The sequence below is a fragment of the Xenopus laevis genome, chromosome 1L, assembly GCF_017654675.1.
Source record: "Xenopus laevis strain J_2021 chromosome 1L, Xenopus_laevis_v10.1, whole genome shotgun sequence".
Classification (NCBI taxonomy): domain Eukaryota; kingdom Metazoa; phylum Chordata; class Amphibia; order Anura; family Pipidae; genus Xenopus; species Xenopus laevis.
In genome coordinates this window covers 112433359-112454654 of record NC_054371.1, presented here as the reverse complement: position 1 = coordinate 112454654, position 21296 = coordinate 112433359, and the positions used below count along the sequence as shown (strand labels likewise).

The following is a 21296-nucleotide window of genomic DNA, read 5'->3' as shown; positions in this document are numbered from 1 at the left end:
ATCAGGGGGTTTTCATTTTACTTTTTTGTCCTGTATTCATGTTTCTTACATTTTACATGACTGCATTTTCTCTGAAATTATGTTACATAAGATAAAGCTTACTACAATTGCAACCTTTCAGTTTAATACACTTTAAAATTACAGATTCTGGACTGGGAGTCTGGGGGCCCCGGCCCCAGTCGCAAGATCCAGCTCCTAGAAATGCCACCCCATCCTCCTGCCGAGTACCGCTTACCTCTTGCGACTGCTAATGGGGGGGCAACAAAGCATGCAATTCTGGCTGGGGCACAGGCCTGAGTCAGCAGTGGCCACAAGGGCTGGGCCCACTGGGATTTTCCCGTGTCCCGCAAGCCCAGTCTGACTTTGCGCTAAAGGGTTCAAGCTGACTTTTTCTGCTCCTTGCAGAGTGTCAGCCCGCTTAGCCAGAGCTAACTATGCACTTGAACTGGTGCACTAAGGGGCACAAAACAGGGTCTGCTGTGGGTTGCCACTCTCTACTCAGGGCTGTATTCTGGTCCGATGCTGCCCTAGGCACCATAACTCTTTGCTCCCATCGGCACATGACATTGGAGGAAGTTGCATCACTTCTGTAGCAACCTGCACCTGATACCCCACACCTCTGCCACCAGATTTCATGGGAATATATATGATATTTTGCCAATAAATCTTCGCCAATTCTAAACTGGCAGAGGTGTCTCAGCACATTGGGGGAATGAACAGTTCAGTTACATTTTACATTCCAGTTAGACGGGCAATTCTACTCTATTACAACATCAAAATGCCATTTGTTCTAAATGTGTGATATATCTGCAAAGTGTAAGGTGAGCTTTTGTTGGATATGCCAACATAGACTGATTAGATGAGTGAGGAGTCAGGCCAGAGCTGCATACGATTTTCGGACCGTGTGTGGAGAGTCCCGATATTTTTCGTCCAGCGGAGATCGGCCGTTTGGTCGATCGGACAGGTTAGAAAATTTCTGTTGCCTGCCGTTAATATCTATGCATATACTGCCAATCGTACGATTTTCAGTGGGAGACTGTAACCAGCTTTGTCAGACATAACTATCATACGATTGCTGTCAGAGGTAGTACATTGGCTGATCTGGCTGATCTATTCTTTTACTACTTTATTTGATCGGAATGGTAAGACTTTGATCTGAATGGTTAGTGGCGGGTCGGGAGATGGGAAAGTCCAGGAGGCATGAGGGGAACAATAATGAACACATTATAGACACCTGACCTAATGCATACCATACAGGCCAGGCCCAAGAATCCTGACATTACCTCATGGCAAAAGTTGAACTGTGGGCTGATCGGATCGGATCTTTGCATCTATGGCCAGCTTTACAGAGATCAAATTATCAGGTGCTTGTGCAGATGAATGAGTAATGCAGTTTTGCATTGTCTTTACTGCCTAGTGGGCTGATTTACTAAAATAGGTGCTAACAGTGCAACTTTTGCCATGAGGTAATGTCAGGATTCTTGGGTATTTGAACCCTGGCCTGTATGGTATGCATTAGGTCAGGTGTCTATAATGTGTTCATTATAGTTCCCCTCATGGCCTGTTTCCTAGACATTCTCTATAATTGTGCCTGTCTCTGACCTCAGCCTGTCCCCTGACTACGACAGAATTCCTCCTGCCTCTGACCTCAGCCTGTCCCTTGACTACGATTGAACTCTGCTTGCCCCAGATCTCTTGCCTGAATAAAGATGGCCATACACAGGCAAATTTAAGCTGCCGATATCAGTCTTTAGAACGATTTGGCATGGGACACTCCAGCGGCCTAAATGATCGATATCTGGCCAAAAATTGTCCAGATATCGATCGGGCTGGTTTGATTTTCCCTTGCGCACCGGCTAGTTGATGCGGTCCTCGTCCTGTTGGCGACCATTGCCATTGCTGTAATCCGCGCTAAGGCTGAAAGATCTGATTAGCAAAATAGTGTTGCCTTTGGTGGGCATATCAGTAAAAGATCCACTCATTTGGCAACCTCGCCAAACGAGGGGATCTTCTAGTTTATAGCCACCTTAAAGACTTGCTCTGTTATCTGTCTATCCTCTGTGTGTGCTGAATTTGATTCCTACATTCCATCCAATTCTGCATAGCTACTGTTTACCATTGCTGTTACCACTATATCACCTTGCTGCACCCAACTTGGCTTCTACAACTGATCTGTCAGGCAACATAGGGCCCCTTGCTTGCTCACTCTTCAATCATCTTGTTCTATGTATGCATTTTGTTTGACTTCTGAGAGGCAGATTGGATGTGCCCATTAATATTTATTTATTAAAATGCATTTCTTAGTTCATACCTAAAATAGTGTCCCACTAATAACAACTAATATTAAAGGAAGTACCCAAAAATGTGTGTATCTTTTTTCTATAATTGTTATTAGACATGCACATAACTCTGCTGTCCATGGTTTGTACAGAAGTTTGGCACTGCCCTCTAGTGAAAAGTGAAATGAAGACACAAGAAAGGTTGGAAACCAGTAATTAACATGAGAATATTATTATTATTTTAAAGGCTGGCATTAAAAATGGAGGAGAAATTAACAGAAATTTACAATCTGGATAGATACAAAATACCAGGCATGGCAAAGTAGAGGGCACTGTCAATACAGTAAGGCTAAGGCTCCAATTTAAGAGAGGGAAATGGAAGCCACAAGTACCTAAACTATTGTACAATATCATATATTGTGAGAGAAGCACTGGGAAACATGTTGATGCAGTGTATGTTCCCACAGACTATTTTCATATGTGTGGTGATAAAAACAAGGGGCAGATTTATCAAGGGTCGAATTTCGAAGTGAAAAAAACTTCGAAATTTGACCATCGAATTTGAGTACTTCGATAGTCGAAGTATTTTTTCCAGCGAAAACAGCCGTTTCCGATCGAAGTAAAATCATATGATCGAACGATTTAATCCTACAATCGAAGTAATAGCGCCTTCGATTCGAAGGTTTTGGTCGTAGCGTATATAGTCGAAGAGGATCGAAGTGAACCTTGCCCCACTTGATTCAAAGTTTTATGCCCCCACTTCCTTTCTGCCATTTTTTTCACACAGGAGGCCCTCTAGTGGCCACTTTAGGTGCATTTTCGGCCTGATTGCGCACTTCCTATTTAGACTGCACAGGTGGACGAGGTGTCTGAGGCAAATGGCTGGGAGGAGGAGGAGGAGGGGGAACGTCTCTCCAGCCCTGGGAAGGTGCCAACGGCGGCTGGATCCCACACTATTTGGGATCTTAGTTGTCGCAGGAGGGGGAGCACAGGCTGGGGAGTCACTAGGAGGGGTTCCTGGGGGGAGGAAGAGGAGGAGGAAGAGAGTGGGGGTCCCGTAGGGGGGTTGGGAAGAGAGTAGCTCAGGTGGGGGGGTCCCCTAGTGGGGGTGAGAGTAGGGCAGAGGGGTCCAGTAGTGGAGGTGAGAGTAGAGCAGGGGGGTCACGTAGAGAGGGGGAGCGTAGGGCAGGGGTCCAGTGGAGAGGGGGGGGACCATAGGGCAGGGGGGTCCCGTAGAGGGGAGGAGAGTAGGGCAGGAGCGTTGTGTAGGGAGGGTGTCCCCGAGCGCACGGAGGGAGTCCCCCAGGGCACGCTGCGTGTCTCGCTCACCATCTGGGACACGCAGCGTGTCACTCACCCCACCCAGGGCTCGGAGAGGCTCCCCTAGGAGGAGGCCACGGAGGCTGCCCAACAGCGAGGAGGAGGCGGTGGGAGCACCAACTGCCTCAGAGAGGAGGATGACAGAGGAGAGGAGGGCCCCACCACTAAAATGGCCCGAAGATTTTCCAGTGACAAGAATGGAACACTGGTGGACGAGGTGGTAACGCAATGGGATGTGCTGTTTGGGAGTCAGTCCCATCTCATCAGTGCTGCCAGACACCAACAACTCTGGCAGCAGGTAACGGACAAAGTGAACACTGTAGGCGCTTTACACAAGATCACCCCACTGTGTACAAGCGCTTCAGTGACCTGAAGCGTTGGCTAAGGGCAAAGCTGGTTACCAGGAGAGCTAAAGCCCAGAAGACCGGCAGAGGGTGTGTCCCTCCACTCAGACTGCAACCCTACGAGTGCTGGCTTCTGGACATTATGGGCTAAGAGGGCTGTGAAGGACTGGACACAGACTGGAGAAGTAAGTAGACTTTTATAGAAACAAATACTGTATCTGACTCCTTTTTTTCCATATTCCCATCATTTAGATAAATGTCTAATTTCCCCTTTAGCATTTCACTTCTTTGGTAAAATATTGCTCCTGTTTTGCATTAGAGGAGTTTTTTGTGCTTTTCTTTACAGCTTTGCTGTTTGTTTATTACAAGTTATTTACGTGCAGCTGTAACATAGACAAAATGGCAACCATTTCTTTATTAACCATTTCCCCACTATAGCACAAATGTTTAGAAACTGCATTAAAGGAGTGGTTCGCCTTTAAGTTAATTTTAAAGTATGTTATAGAATGGCCAAGTCTAAGCAACTTTTCAGTTGTTCTTCATTATTTATTTAGTATATATATTTAAAATTAAATGACTCTTTCCTCTGTAAGACTACACATGTGATGTTATTGTGAGTTTGTATTACTCATATTACTAATCAGACCATCCCCTAATTATATTCCAGTCTCTTATTCAGATGAATGCATGGTTGCTATGCTAATTTGGACCCTAGCAACCAGATTGCTGAGATTGCAAAGTGTAGATCTGCTTAATAAAAAGCTAAATAACTCAAAAACCACAAGTATTGTCACATATTACATTCTCTCCTGCTCGCATCATTGCAAATGTATTTAAGTTTTAACCATTCCATCTCGCTTGGTGTACCATTATAGATTCAAGTTTACCCATTTCATCTCCCTTGCTGTGTCATTCCATTGGAGTTAGTATTTGGAATGAGAAATAAAATAGATTTGTTGCATGTGGGAGGTCTCTACACCAGGCTACTAACAAAGTACACTTGCAATTCCATATTGCAAGTGTACTTGCCCCAAACATCGCGGCCTGACTCAGACAGTGACCAGGACGACGCCGCTCAGCAACCCCAGGAAGAGGGTGAGGCTAAAGAGCCAGGTAGAGCCCCGGAAGCTCAAGGTACAGACATGTTCAATGTTGTGACCAATGTTGTTGCTCCCTCAACTTGTTTAGAGCATTACTAATGTCGTATTTCACATTACAGAACACCGAGCAGAACGCCACGCCCAGTCACCAGCCGTGATTCCTGTGGTGCCCCCCAGACATCAGATCGATGTTTATAACTAATAACCCCTTGCTTTATTTGTCTGTGTGTCACCAAAGATGCCATGTAATGGTTAAGCTGAGCTCAGGAGAGGTGGTTAGGAGAACAAAATAGGATCAGACAGCTAGAGCAAAGTTTCTATGGGAACCAGTAATGATATCTCCTCAGTGGCTGTAAGACTGGAGGGTGTGTTTAGTAATCTAAGCTGGGAAGAACTGAGAATGTTCATGAGCCAACAGCCAAAGCATATTCCTGAGGGAGGGGCAGAGTGAGTTAGAAGAGGAGAAGGAATTCTAAGTGATTAAGGGGATACTGCAACCTTTACTGTTAACCTTTAAAAAACCAGTGGCAGGTGTCTGAAGCTTTAAAAGAGGCTGTTCACTGATTACATTTTTGTGGGGAGGGTTTACATGTCCTTTAAAACAATCTTTTTTTGTCTAAAAAAAAAAACAAAAAAAAAAAACATGTTTTCAAAGCTACAGACTGGTTTGAAATTTTCACTCTAATGTTGTGTTTATGCCACCCTCCCCCCAAACATAAACAACACCCCCAATCTAACTTGTAACCTTTTGTTTGTTATGGGTTATGCACATGTCCAATATATATATTTATATTTGATTTTTCTTGTCGGTCATGCTGCCGCCACTACTGCAGCAATTGGGGGACCACCACTGGAGGAAGGACGGCGACTGGGTCATCAATCTGTGGCGCAACCGGGACTTTTTGACGTGATGGTGGCTGCCATGCAGCCTATGCTCCATCAACAGCGCCGCCAGGAACTCTGGAAGGAGGCGTGGATGGCACAAATCCATGCTGAGATTCGGGAGACCCTGATGACCATCCATCGTGGATTCCAGGACCTGGTGGCAGCCCAGCCTCACCGACCAGGGGGCTCTGCTGAGGGTGAAGTCCCTGGTCCACCTGCTGCTCCCCCTCCACCCTCTGAAGCTCCTCAACATCAGAGGGAAAGGGGGCATGGAAGGGGACACAATCCTGTCCGAGGGGACTCCAGTCTGTGTCATTTTCCAACTGACACTGGCCTCTTTGCCTATTTTCTCCTGGTAACAAACTTTGCCCTATTGACGCTTCAGGTATCACTTTGTCCATTACCCAGCAATGGGACTGACTCCCAAACAACACATCCCATTGTTTACACTGTGCTCCATTCTCGTCACTGACATTGTCAATAACATCTGGAAAAGCACTTCAAAACATCTAAGTGCATTTGCTCTAACATATGTATATGCGTATGGTGTTATCAGCACCAAGGTGTGCCATATCTAACATCCATTGGCACTCTTTCCAATAACATCTGGAAAAGCACTTACAAACATCAAAAAGTGCATTTGCTCTAACATATTTCTATGGTGGTGCTGCAGTGTTGCCCAACACATTCACTCGGCCAAAAAATGTTACATGTAAGGGTCAATGAATTCAGGCCCGGACTTAGGGAAAGGCCCCCTAGGCCCGGGCCTAGGGCGGCAAGATGTTAGGGGCGGCGCGGCCGCTGCTGCCACTCCTGGCTCCGGCTGCAGAGTCCTGCTGTGTGCGCAGCGGCAGCGCCTGTCAGCACTCACTCAGCTTTCTACGTGGCGGTGCAGAAGATGATCGCTCCTGGGCAGTCAGTGTGCGCACGGCACGCATCGCACACTGTGCGCGGTGACGTCATCACGTCACGTGACTGCGCATGCGTCACTCGGCGCCAGCGGCCCGCCCAGCCAGCCTCACTGACTCAGCCTGACCTGAGGGTACTACTAGAAGAACATCACATGGTGCTAGTCTTTTCAGAAGTTGGCCCATCAAGTAAGTTAAAAGGAGGAGGAAATAAAGACAAAAATAATTTGGTGTTCTTTTATTTGATAACCCTGCTGCCTCAAGTTTAGTCCACTAAAATTGGCCAGATATTTATTGAGTAAGGATTGCATTGTGCTGTTAATGTTAATGTGGTCCGTCCTACCCCAATTGGTCTGTTTAGGCCTCCAATGTAAACCTATTTGTTGGCCCAGGCCAAAGCATTGTATCAGCCCAATATAATGTAAATTTGGCTGGCTGCCCGCGGCCCGCCCCTTGCTGCAAGCCTGCAACTGAAAATAATTAATATTTAACTGATACTGCCACTGCCCATTGGTACTGGCACAATTGACAGGCAAAATACCGGCACTCACGATAAATGAATCATAGATGCCTGGGTCAGTGACTTCTAATATCCTTATCATTTACAGTAGGGGGTACATTATCCCTTATAATACATGAGTGATACTCAGAGTTCCCTGTATAACTCAGCCTGCAGCCTTGTGCCTTTATATGGTCACAGAACAACCCCTCAGTGACTTCTAATATCCTTATCATTTACAGTTGGGGGTAAGTAAGAATATAGATGTGCAGGGTAATTATATAACAAGGAATGTGTATATAAACAGTGCGGTGAGTGTGTAACGCTGTATATGTGTCTGTGTGACTACATAGGTATGCAGTAATTGTGCAACACGGTAGAATGCAGATGGGGTGCACCTGTAATAGGGGGTTAACGTGTGGCTGTATACAAATGTGTAACAGTAGATGTGCATATTGTTTGCCAAATTTGCATGTAATAGGTGAGTGTGTAACAGCATGCAGGCATGTAAGGACTCTAGTTATTATTCTCATGTCAATCAGTGTTGTAAGTGGCTGGTTCCTCAGGAATAACCCACAGAAGTGCAACACTCAGCCAACCACAGATGTTGGTTTTAACACACACATACATAGGGTTGCCGGTATTTTACAGGCCTGGCTGGTAAAAATGATGGTTGATCACAATGTTATTAATAGGGAATAAAGATAAATATATAGGAAGGTCAGTGATATGATCCCAATGTTATTAATAGGGAATAAAGATAAATATATAGGAAGGCCAGTGATCCCAATGTTATTAATAGGGAATAAAGATAAATATATAGGAAGGTCAGTGATCCCAATGTTATTAATAGGGAATAAAGATAAATATATAGGAAGGTCAGTGATCCCAATTTTATTAATAGGGAATAAAGATAAATATATAGGAAGGTCAGTGATATGATCCCAATGTTATTAATAGGGAATAAAGATAAATATATAGGAAGGTCAGTGATCCCAATGTTATTAATAGGGAATAAAGATAGATATATAGGAAGGTCAGTGATCCCAATGTTATTAATAGGGAATAAAGATAAATATATAGGACGGCAATATTTTTTCCAGAAAAGGTCCAACCCTACACATACCCCCCAGCAGTGACAGTGGACAAACAGAGGCACATGCAGAGATACACTGTGTCCCTCATTGTGAGAGTTTTTTTGAGTGGTGTGCAAAGAGGGATGATTTATTGTACTACAACTCCCAGCATTCCCTATACAGACCCTTTCCCCTCTGAGCTGAGTCTCCCTCTGGCAGGGGCTTCTCCAGGTCCCTCTTGGCTGATGTGAGGCTCAGTCTGTCCCCAGCTGTCTCCTAGCAGATCATAAAAGAGCTGGGAAGGGACTTTTGGCTGATTAGACCAAGCCATGATCCCTAGGCTGGTAAAAAACTAAATGCAAGATGGCCGTGCGTTCCACAGCAGAACTCACGGCCCTTCACCTAAATCATGAGCAGCGGTGGCAGTGGGTGGTGGTGAAGCCAGGGCTGGAGGCCCCCACATTAGTTACTCCACTATGTACTCCATGCTGAGCATGCTGGGACACACACAGCACGTCAGCGTCAGCAGCAGGAGAAGAGGAGTGGGAGGGGCCGAGCCACAGTGGGAAATAGGGAGGAGGAGCGGTCCTACAGCCTGCCGGATTTCCTCCAAAGAGCGTTTCTAATTAGAATTATCACTCTGGACTCGGAGCGGTCCACTTAAAGTATAGAGCGGCCCCACGGGCATTTGCCCAACTTGGCAAATTGGCAGTCCGGGCCTGTGTTACATTATTCTGGGATTTGTAGTCCAGCAACAAAGTTTGGTTGATCAGTGCAGTGCAGCAGGGTTTACTACCCCTTTAAGCCTCTGAAAGGGGGGAAATCCTTCTTGACTCCAAGATGCAATGGGACCAGTCCCTGGATCAACTTGTACTATGAGCTATCTTCCATAAACCGTTCTGTATTCCGTCACTTGCTAAACACCATCCAACCCCTTCTTAAAGCTATCTAATGTATCAGCCTGTACAACTGATTCAGGGAGACAATTCTACATCTTCACAGCTCTCACTGTAACAAACCCCTTCCTAATATTTAGTAGGAACCTCTTTTCTTCTATTCTGAATAAAGGACATCACGAACATTAGTCTGAATCAAGTTTGTGTGGTTTGAATCGAGTTTATGTGATTTGAAGCGTGGCAGTGTGGGAGGGTATGTTGCATGGTTTCTCTAGGTCATTGCCAATAATAGAAAGTATAGATATAACTTTATGGGTGTCTTTTTCACCTTTATCTACTGTTACTATAAAAAACAAAAAAACGGGGAATTTTGTGTGATGTAAGAAACTTTTCTGAGGCGGCCGTTGCATTCACCGATTGAGTATTTTCTTTTAGCTTTCCTGTGACATGGCTGACAAAAGAAAAAAACTTAGTGGGTTTGCATATCGCAAGCTTGCCAAAGAAAAAGCTAGAAAGTAATGAACTGGAGCATACACGAAAAATGGAGACCTACTTTGAGAAAGCTAGTAGAGTAGATCTTGATGGTATACCTGAAGAGGTTGAATCTTCTGAGTCACCTTGTTCTTCATCTTATGTAAGAACAACAGATATTACAGAGGAAAACCTCACACAAGGAAGATGTTTCTGCAGAACAGGCAGATAATTCAACCTTAATGACAACTGCTGAAGGAACTCAAGAAGAACCATGTGAGGAAATCTCTTCACCAAGTTCAAGGATTCTTGAAAATAAGTTTTGAGTTTTGAGGATAACCTAAACTTTTCTTCTGATCCTGTTGACTGGGATAAACAGAATGAAAAGCTGAAAGATTTCTTAGCTTTTCATGGTGTCAATCAAAACAAGGAGGCCGACTTCTCATCATCCGTCCTGACAAAAGCAGGTGTATGTCTGATACACTGTTTAAAAGTGAACGGCCAAACGGAGAATCTATACCACGACCATGGCTAGTATATTCTATTAAGAGTAAGAAGATTTTTTGTGCAGCTTGCTATCTATATAGTGGAATCGGCATGTTAGCACATGAAGGATTCAATGATTGGAAAAATGCATCCATTCGACTAAATGAACATGAAGAGTCAAAGTTTCACAAAGACTGTTATTTGCAGATGCAAAACAGGGCAAAAATTAGCGGCAGAGTTGACCAGCTTTTTCTTGAGAAGCAAAATCAAGAAATAGAATACTAGAGGAATGTCTTAAAAAGAGTTGTTACGTCTGTGAAAACATTGTCATCGCGAGGTTTGCCATTCAGAGGTACAGATGAAAAATTTGGGTCACTTACAAATGGCAATTACTTGATGCTTCTAGAAGCAATAGCTGAACATGACCCCTTTCTGGCTGAGCACATCAAGAAGTATGGAAACACTGGTTCTGGCAGTACATCATGCTTGTCCAAAACTGTATGTTATGAATTCATTGATGTTATAGCCTCCAGTGTGCTAGAAGTTATCATAAATGAAGCAAAGCAAGCAAAATATTACTCAATAAGTGTTGATTCAACTCCAGATGTATCACACACAGACCAGCTTGCCTTCGTTATTCGCTATGTTAACAATGATGGCATCCCCAAAGAAAGGTTCATTAAATTCATTCCAAATGTGGGTCATAAAGCTGAAAATTTGTTCAGTGCAGTCATGGACACTCTGAAAGAATACCATATTGATATAATGGATTGCAGAGGACAGTCATATGACAATGCTAGCAACATGTCAGGTACCTATTCTGGTCTTCAGGCTCGAATTAAACAGGTGAATCCTCTAGCTGTATACATCCCATGCTCTGCACACTCGCTAAACCTTGTTGGAACTAGTGCTGCAGAAAGTTGCAGAGAAGCAGTTTCTTTCTTTTACATTCTGCAACAACTATACAACTTCTTCTCTGGATCCACTGCAAGGTGGGAAATGTTGATCTCTCGTTTACAGCAGAAGGCTACAGTAGTTAAGAATTTATCTACTACGCGGTGGTCAGCAAGGAGTGATGCATGCCTCAGTCTGAGAAGATCATGGAAGGAGATCATAGAAGCACTGGATGCAATAGACGATGATGTTTCTCAAACACCAATAACTCAAAATGAGGCTGCAGGACTAAGCAAAAACTTGCAAAAGTTAGAGACTGCCATCATGACAGTATTTTGGAGCTTCATTTTAGAGCAGTTTAATGCTACAAGCAAACGCTTACAGTGTGTGAATATTGACATTGGTACAGTTGTAAAGCTTTATGATGGTCTCACCACACTTGTGCAAGATACCAGGGATGAATTTGAAAGGTTTGAGAGAGATGCTAAGGAATTATCTGGGCTAGAAGATTATGATTCATCTACTGCAAGACCAAGAAAGATAAAATTGCCATTTGATGTCAGCCCCCAAGGACACATACAACTAAGCCCAAGAGATAAATTCAGGGTTAATACTTTCCTCCCTATGCTGGATAAACTGTCCCATGAGCTTAGAAGGAGAGCAGAGGCTTATAAATCAGTGAACAGTAATTTTGGCTTATTTGAAAATATGAGCATGCTTAGCAATGAGGATTTGCTTGCCCAAGCAAATCATCTGTGCAGTCAGTACCCAAATGACTTGGATGACAAACTGCCTAATGAATGCCTGCATCTCTGCTCTTATTTAAAATGTATTGGTGCCCTGGACATCACTGTATCTCAGCTGCTGAAAACCATTGTTGAAGACTCACTGGAAGTGATTTACCCAAATGTGTATGTAGCATTACGCATTTTTCTTTGCACACTTGCAACAAACTGCAGTGCTGAAAGATCCTTTTCTTGCTTAAAAAGAGTGAAAAACTACCCGAGATCTTCTCTTAGTGAAGAAAGGCTAAACAGCTTTGCTCTACTTGCAATTGAAGCGGAGATTGTCAGAAAGTTTTCTTATGACATCATTGATAAATTTGCAAAGATGAAAGTTCGTTCTAAAAGGCTTTGTTAATCCTAAAGTTTTCAGATTTTCTCAGACTACACTTCAAGATAATTTATGTTATTTTTTTTACTGTATTTACTAATATACATATTGGTTATATTTAAAAGTTATTTATAGTTTAATACATAATTATTTTATTGTCTGTGTTATTTTATTTTGCATAAATGATTGGATAAAGATTCGCTTCCAGAAAATGCGGGGGGGGGGGGGGGGCGGCACAGTAGCTGGGCCTAGGGGGGCAAGAAGGGTAAATCCGGCCCTGAAAGAATTCCAATCATTGCAAGCACATGACTACACTTTTTATTGTATATTTATCACTAGGGCAGTGTTGCTTCAAAGGCAATTTATGCTAATCTAGCTCTGTATATATGCGTTTTACATGTTATGTGCATTCATGTAACAATGGCCTATGTTCTGCAACTGTCAAAGTGAAAACAGTGTACCTTGTGCTTTGCACTATGAAGTATTGTTGGCTACCTTTGGCCTACTTTGGCTACCCAGCACTCATAATATGTGCTATTGCCTACTACTACCTCCTCCTCCACCTGTGGTACTTAAGTATCAAGTCCCAGGTATATGATATGCCTTAAAGGGCATGTAAAGTCTAAAATAGAATAAGGCTAGAAATGCTGTATTTTGTATACTAAATATAAACATGAACTTACTGCACCACAAGCCTAATCAAACAAATAATTTATGCTTTCAAAGTTGGCTACAGGGGGTCACCATCTTGTAACTTTGTTATACATCTTTGCAAGACTAAGACTGTGCACATGCTCAATGTGGTCTGGGCTGCTTAGGGATCGTCATAAACAAAGCTGCTTGAGTTCTGTATGGCTGGGAAGTAAGGCTGGGGCTCCCCCTGCTGTTCATAAGTATGATTGTTTCCCTGCTCAGCAGTTAGGGACCGTCTGACAATTCCTTTTCACAGCAGTAAATGAAGGGAGAATTTCACTGCATACAGTCAGGTTTCTTATAAAAATTGTACACATTTTTTAATTAAAGTATATTGGAGATAGGTTTCTTTTTCATTAAAGAAAGTAAAAATGGGATTTTATTTTTTTGCCTTTACATGCCCTTTAAAGGCACAAAGCATTGGTTGTTACTTTGCACTATAAAGTATTGTTGGCTACCTATGGCCTACTTTGGCTACCCAGCACTCATAATATGTGCTAATGCCCACTACTACTACCTCCTCCTCCGCTTGTGGTACTTAAATAGCAAGTCCCAGGTATATGGTATGCCTTAAAGGCACAAAGCGTTGCTTTTTAAGTTGCACTTGCAACTATTCCAACACATTACCTGGCCAGCACTAACCTCATATGTGTTGATACTTTCAAACATCCCATATTGTCATATATTGACAAGTGTCATTTGTATATCATATTGATTGTTATATTCTTGTTTTGTACACAGGGCTCCTCAATGCCAAACTTTTTTTGTCTTCTTTAATTTATGTTAACTTGCCCAGCATGGACACAGGGGTGCATTATGAATCTCATGCAAGAAATGCTTGCCCGTAACCCATTAAACCTTTTGTAAAGCTCTGGCCTTTAGTGCTCAATGGGGTCTGCTATATATTGAAATGAATGCTTAGACTGCATTCCTCCTGTGTGTTACATCTAGGCTACATGTTCAATTCGTTGTAAAAATGCTTTTGTGGTGTTCAACTAACAAACAAACTTTTGTCACAAATCCATATTGTCATTTTATTCTTATAAAAATGTTTGAGATTTTGAACAAGATTTTGTCAGTAAACCCACAAAACCAAAAACTGTCTTTCTTTTTTCACTTTTGCTAAGGGAGTTTCCAAAAATGCAATACACATGGATAATGTCATTTGAAACACACAGAGCAGGTGCATCATTTTTCAGGGTATATACCTAACCCCCTTTTTTTTTTGCAGAGTTAACAATTCAGTTCCAAGTTGAACAGAAGAAGGGGTTAAATAGGACCAAAAGCCTCATGAACTGACATATAAGCCCCATGACAAGACCAACATATTAAGGCCAAACAACAGACCTAGGTATTAGTGCATTTCACTCATTATTGAGTTAATATGGATGAAGGATCCTAGAAAGACTCTACCTGATTATCATTAGATTGATTAGTAAACTTTATTACAATGGGGTTGAAAGGGTAAGCAAATGACAACATACCCAGCTAAATAAGATGCTTTGAAATGTAAGTGAAAATATTGGAAAAAATCACAAGCACAAAAATTGGATTTAGGAATAAGGGCCTAACAAAATATGTGGCATTCTTTGGCCTCGCACACACCCTGATGCTAGAAATTAACTATTTTCTATGGTTTCACAGAACCCACAGTGAGTGAGAGGCATTGTAAGTGCAATTTCATCAACAACTTGGTAGGAGACATGCCTTCCCTTCCTTATTAGTTAATTGATTAACACACATCCAACCTCAAAGTCAATCAGGTGCTATTAATTACAATCCCTGCCAAAATCACTTAATTGAAGTTAAGTCCCAAGAAGCATAATGCATGTATTGTTACAAGATTGTAGCTGGTCTATGCCAAATACGTGCACATTCCTTTAAAGGAATCTTTCAAATGGCTTTATAGAAAATATAACATAGAACTTACCCACAAGCCAGCCCTCGGGAATTTGTAGTTGGGTGAAGAGGTGATTGGGAGCTGAGTGAGGGAGGATAGAAGCATCCTGGACACTTCAAGGAAACACAGATTGTTGTAATGGGAGCGCTTACAATGATGTTAGTGCTCCTGTTGATGGGGAGGTGGTGTGTGATCAATAGATGAATATAATCAATGAGTCATAAGTAATTAGAGAATTGTCCAATTTAGAAAAAGTCTTGCTTCAATGTTATCCACTCTGTCTGGTTTGAGGTTAACAAAATGAGCCTAGGCGATGGCCTCTTTTAAAGTAAAATAGCATCAGGTGTAGGTTTTTATTGGTAATCCAATGTTTTCCCAGCATTCCATGGACCCATTAACCATTTACTGAAGCCTAAGGATAGAAAGGCTCAATCAAATATTCGAATTAAAAAAAAACTTTGAATATTCGATTATCAAAGTGGGAGATGAAGTTGGGGAATAAATAATTTTTTAAAAAACTTTGAGGGAAGATTGATAAATTTCGAATCCTTCGATATTCAGATTCGATGGTCGAAGACGAATAGAAAGATCTTATAGTCAAAGGAAAAAACACTTCCATATTAAGTTTCCTACTTCGAATCGAAGTTGGACTATTCCCTAGTCGAAGTACTTCGAACCTTCACTTTGATCCTTGATAAATCTGCCCCCAAATGTCAGTTTTGCAACGGGAATAAAAGCTGGTTAGTTTAGAGTCCCTGGAGTCAAAGTACAAAAGTGTGTCCATCATTCCAGTAGGCTGCTCCAGGTGAATTGGGTTCCCAGGCAGGTAGCTGCATGGTGATTAGACTGCAGAATTGTCCCATGGTGTTGCAGCGTTGGTCCGACGCGATCCGACTGTCGGATGCAGACGCTGCGCACTGCGTCTGCATCCGACAGTCGTGTCGCGTTGGATCAACTCTGTGACACCATGTGACAATTCTATCTCTAACCTTATTTTTGTCGCATGCGTTTTGTCGCAGTGTGTCAGATTGCGACAAAATCGATTGTGGAGTCCTACCCTTATAGTCATATTGTGTGCTACACCTGGCACCAGGTGCCATCCACTGACTGTGGTGATCCATCTCTGCTGTTACTGTAGGTTCCCACTGTAGCAGTGCCAAAATAAAGTGAAAATTCCTTAATGCAAGAATGAATTAGAACTTTGTAAGTACAACACACTAACAACTGCTATGACAATACAAACACCTATTTATCAGAAATTAAAGTTTGTTCCCCAGGGGACATGCACCAAAGGAAATATATTTTTTATGAAAGAGAAGATACAATAGTGATCTCCATTGGTTGAGGGTTCTGCCGATATACAGGTTTGTGAAAAGAGAATGAATTTCATTAAACTCTGAAGGTATGGGATCCGTTATCCAGAAACATGTTTTCCAGAAAACTCTGCATTATGGAATAGCCATCTCCCATAGACTCCATTTTATCCAAATAATCAAATTTTAAAAAAATGGTGTCCTTTTTCTTTGTAATAATAACAGTACCTTGATCCAAACTAAACTATAATTAACTCTTACCGAAAGCAAACCCAGACTATTGGGTTTATTTAATGCTTACATGATTTTGTAGTAGATTTAAGGAATTAAATTACAGAAAGATCCATTATTTGGAAAAATCAAGGTCCTGAGCATTCTGGATAACAGGTTCCATACCTGTATTTTAATTTTGGAGCCCCTACACCTGTTTTGGTTATCATATACAAGAACTTGCCATTTCAGGTTCTCTCCTCTGTGAATTCATGTCAGGACGGTGCATGCCCAGAGTCAGTAATCGCAGAAAAGACCTGAAGCAGCATGAGATCGTGTCCACTAAACACACTAAGCTACTTTACTTTTAAAACATCTTTCAGCAAAGATGGAGGTTTGAGGCACCGCCAGAAGTGCTGTTCGGGAGGAGAGAGGATTAGGGATGGGTGAATTTGACCCGTTTCGTTAAAAATTCGCCGCCAGCGAAATGTCGCTGATGCCCATTAAAGTCTACGGGCGTCAAAAAAATTGTCGCGTGGCGAAATTTTGTTTTGACCCGCGTCTTTTTATTTTGAAGCACAACGCCATACAAGTCTATGGGTGTCATTTTTTCGGCGAAACAAGGCAAAAAAATTCCCTAGAGAGGATTCTAAAGAGGGCCAAAGTATATTAAGCAAGTGGGCTACAAAGATACCTGACCCAGTCACATAAAGGTACAGTTTGAAATCCTGCATGACCCCTATATTGTGTGTTACAGTAGCAGCTTATTGCTAACATTTTCCTTTATTTATATAGCGTCAACATAGTCTGCAGATCTTTACAGAGATTATACATCTTTCACATCAGCTGCAGCCCCAGTGGAGCTTACAATCTAAGGTCCCTCTATTACATTTACATATACTTTGGGAAATTTAACAGGAACCGATAAACCTGCCTGTATGTTTTTAAAATGTGAAAGGAAACTAGAGTAAACAGAGCATTATAAGTAAGCATTCACGTCTGCAACCATTGTCTCTCAAAAACGCAATGTGCAGGAGTTTTATTTTTTCCCTTTTATGTTGTAATTTGTGAACTCTTAATTTATTATGTACATGTACCTATAAAAAATTGAAATTATAGTGAAAATTAATATTAGTTTAAGTTTAAAATGTGCAATTTCATTTAAAAGCAAAGAATGCTGGGAGCTTTGGGTATAAATGGCTGCTCCCTGTCAGCAAAAGTGAGTCTGGTTTTGGCTATCAACATGGAAAGACCTGTGAAAGACTGTGCTACTGTTTGTGCTGCTATGTTTTATAGAGCTGTATAACACTATTTCTTCTGCCGTAAAGAAATAAAGCTATATTTTTCTTTGACTAACAAGCTTCAGCAAAGTTTGCAGAAGACCAACACCACACAACCACATAATAAACAAAGCTACTCTTTGAGGCACATTTATCAAGGGTCGAATTTTTGAATTCATGGGAATTTTTTAAAATTCCCATGAACTCGAAATTCGACCAATTGAAATTTATTATAAAAATCTAATTTTAAACTCGGGTGAATAGGATCGACCCATAATCTCGAATCAAATTTGAATCTTAAAAACTAGATTTGAGTTTATTTCTCCGAACAAAACTTGAATGTCAAGAAGGCTGCAAACAACTTGAAATTGATCCCTGGATGTCTCCTATTGATTTAAACAGCAATTCGGCAGGTTTTAGGTGGCGAATAGTCGAATTTGAGTTCTTAAAGGGCCAGAGTATGATAAATCTCAAAAATCTAATTCTAATTTTTGAAAAATTTGAATTGAATTTGACAGTTTTGACCATAAAAAAAATTAGAAAATTCAAAATTTCAATTTGACCCTTGATAAATCTGCCCCATTGTGTTAGTTTTTCTAATGCCACATAGATAAACATAATTTATGACTTGGTCCTCAATAATTTGTGACACGACATTATGAAGCATTAAAATCTTGTTTCCATTAAACATGGTAGAGTACCCTTAAATATATTACTCTGATCCAAAGCATACAGCATGTTACATTTTTAAACAGTTCAACAATGTATACGTAGAAAAAATCCTTTATTCACAGAAAATATCTGCAATACAATTCTGATCAGAATGGTCACATGCTACAAATAAAATAAATTCAATAAAGTAGTTTGTAGCCTACATAGATTTTCATGTTATCTTCAGCAAAGTTTAATCCTTGATGAGTGGGCAGAGTCTTCCACATGCACCTAACATTATGGTCTGTCAGAACAATGTGCCTCCGCAGTTATGTCATTGCACATAAATATGGGACCAACTACATTATTTATTCTAATCGATATGGAAATGCTTGAACATTACTGGGGCAGCAAGAATCTGTGTAATCAAGTCAGGGATTATCCAGAGGAGGGCCAAATCTGTCTATAGTCAAAATGACAAGTGATAGGTGTTCCAGAAAGGAACTGACAGACACACGCAGGATACGAGCTTCATCTGCTGTCCAGTTTCTGTTTAGAAGAGGAAAAATCTGTCAGGATTAGGTCTTTACAACCAACGCATTTATCATTGGTCAATTGAGATAGTAATAATTCAATAAATCTGGAAGTCATGGTAGTTAAAAAAAGCTTAAAACCTCTCTATTGCTAATCTACTTGCAAATTATTAGTTTACCCGGCAAAATTCTATTGCACACTGATATTTTATTTTGCCACACAACAGATGATAAGCACATTGTGTTTCATTTTCTGATCTAGATATAACTCCAAACAAAATATACAATCATATTTCTGCATTTGCTTTCAACAGCCTATTGTATGACTATGAAGATTTCCATTCATCCAGGTCATGGTATATCTAATATAAGTAATTCAAAAAACAACTGGACTTGCTGAGTAATTATTGAAGTCGTTTCACTACTCATCCGAGCAGCTTCTTCAGTTCAACTGACTGGTGTGGGAAGTTATCGGCATACAGACTCCTCCACCAATCCAAGCTGCTCGGATAAGTAGTGAAACGTCTTCAATAATTTGTCAGCAAGTCCAGTTGTTTTTTGAATTACTTATATTAGATATAGCCTATAGTATATTTATTGCTGCTGGAACAGTACAGTTCAGTCTGTTGATACACTTTTATATTGTGTATGTTGATTGTTATATGTGATGGTTATGTCATAATTATGTGCCTCAATTAAATTACAATTGTAAGTTGCAAAAAGTAACTTTAGTGTATTACAGGTCATGGAGGCAACCATAAACAACATGTTAGCTGATTTTGACTATCCCATGATTTTAGAGACCCCACCCTATACCCCTTTACTAAAGAGAGTTATTTTTCACATACACACAGCGAGGGCAAGTTCTCCCCAGCCATTTTAATCACTGCTAAAGGAAATTAACATCAGAATACGTGTGAATTACAGAATAGATACAGCCCACAGACATAAATGTGGTAGGTAACCCCCATTCATACAATTATTGCTTGGTTTCAGTTAATAATTGCACATCTAATTGCATTTCTTTCATTTGCAGTCGACATACAACAACACCCATCAAGTAAAATATATTGAAGATAAATACTACTTATATCTAGGATATATTTACGTATACGAGTCCTAGTAATATGAATCACTTACGAATATACAACAAACAGAAGAAGGAAGCCTAACAGCTAATTACTAAAAATAAATATTGTACACGGTTTGTCAATTTATTGATTGAACTTACACATGCAGAATGTTGTCTGTAACATTCAGAGTCTTGCTTACCCCTCCTTTTCTAGGTTCTGCATCGGGGCACAGGGAGTTATGGGCTATCTGAGCCTCTCTCGAGCTTGGGAAGGGCACACAGAGCTTACTGAATAAAAGTTATGGAATTAGTGTTGTAAATAGCTATGCACAGAGTATATTCTTCTTAGTTTATCTGTATTAAATATTTCTTGGATAAACTGTTTTCCAAGTTGCCCATATATTTGTAATGGTCTGTTGGAATAGATAACATAATAGGAAAGACACAAAAAACAAACATAGCATGATAATTGCTAACACAACAGACAAATTATTAAAGTGGGGTTGCCTGCTTTTCTGGAAAATAAATACTGGCCTTCCTATATGTTTCCCTATTAATAACATTGGAATCAAGCATAATTGTTACTGGCGAGGCCAGTCAAAATACTGGGCAGGTGGCAACCCTATTTACTAGGTAGTTTAAATTACAATTCACTAAAGAAGCTTTCTCATGACATTACATTAATCATTATTTCACACCAACTCTTGCAACATAATATATATATTTCCTATACAATTAGAGGCAGCAGTGTCCGGTACTTAATGTGACAGTATACAGGTAGTCATGACGTGTTTATCAAAAAAAGAACATATTTTGCGTTGCGTGGCTTGGCTTGGCTTGCCACCATACATATACATTCTTTTCAAGTACAAAGCTTGCCACTAAAGGTTAAGTACAAAATGAAAGGCACTCTAATTGTTAATTTGCATTTAAGAGTGGCGTCGTGTCAACAGACCGGCTCTACACTAAATATACATCACAAGTTTGGCAAAATCAACACGTACAACCTAACAGCACTGTAAAGCCTTTCTGTACTGCCCCCACATTCAATTCCATTTATTTTAACTAAATCCAGTCGCGCAATGTTACAGCGCTTCCTCCAAACAAAGGATACAATTGCAGCATGGCTGACGCCATCTTAATTATGGGCGGAAGACGTCATCTTTGGAACCTGCCCTACTTCCCGGTTACCCTGTTCATTAGATAGCGCCACGACACCTGCTGGTCACTGTGATGTTACTGAAGTCTGTAGTAGAACAGATGGGCTGGGCCTGGGGAAGGGGCTGGTTCTACGCCGCTAGTGGGAAGTTTGAATCCACGGTAACATTTTTGTTCCGGGCTCAGCCGCAGGCCCGCAGCAGCAGCTGTCAGAA

General features: G+C 41.2%; 1 protein-coding gene and 1 pseudogene across 1 annotated transcript; one reads left to right on the top strand and one right to left on the bottom strand.

The window, feature by feature from the left end:
- Nucleotides 1-9867: 9867 nt before the first annotated feature.
- Nucleotides 9868-12298, top strand: LOC121400681 (annotated as a pseudogene).
- Nucleotides 12299-18434: 6136 nt separating this feature from the next.
- On the bottom strand, nt 18435-21215 carry LOC108712908 (EKC/KEOPS complex subunit LAGE3). The gene is made up of 3 exons (XM_018255423.2): nt 21038-21215; nt 20083-20211; nt 18435-18867 (listed from the first exon to the last, which is right to left on the bottom strand). The coding sequence occupies exons 1-3, from the start codon at nt 21058-21060 to the stop codon at nt 18750-18752; spliced, it is 270 nt and encodes an 89-aa protein (XP_018110912.1). The 5' UTR covers nt 21061-21215; the 3' UTR covers nt 18435-18749.
- Nucleotides 21216-21296: the final 81 nt, after the last annotated feature.

Excerpts from the sequence above, each read along its gene's own strand:
- LOC108712908 (XM_018255423.2), bottom strand. The coding sequence starts at position 21,060 with ATGGCGTCAGCCATGCTGCAATT. Across the intron at positions 20,212-21,037 it reads GCGTCAGCCATGCTGCAATT|TAAGCTCTGTGTGCCCTTCC; the intron begins GTATCCTTTGTT and ends ACTTTTATTCAG. Across the intron at positions 18,868-20,082 it reads ACAGACAACATTCTGCATGT|AAACTGGACAGCAGATGAAG; the intron begins GTAAGTTCAATC and ends TCTTCTAAACAG.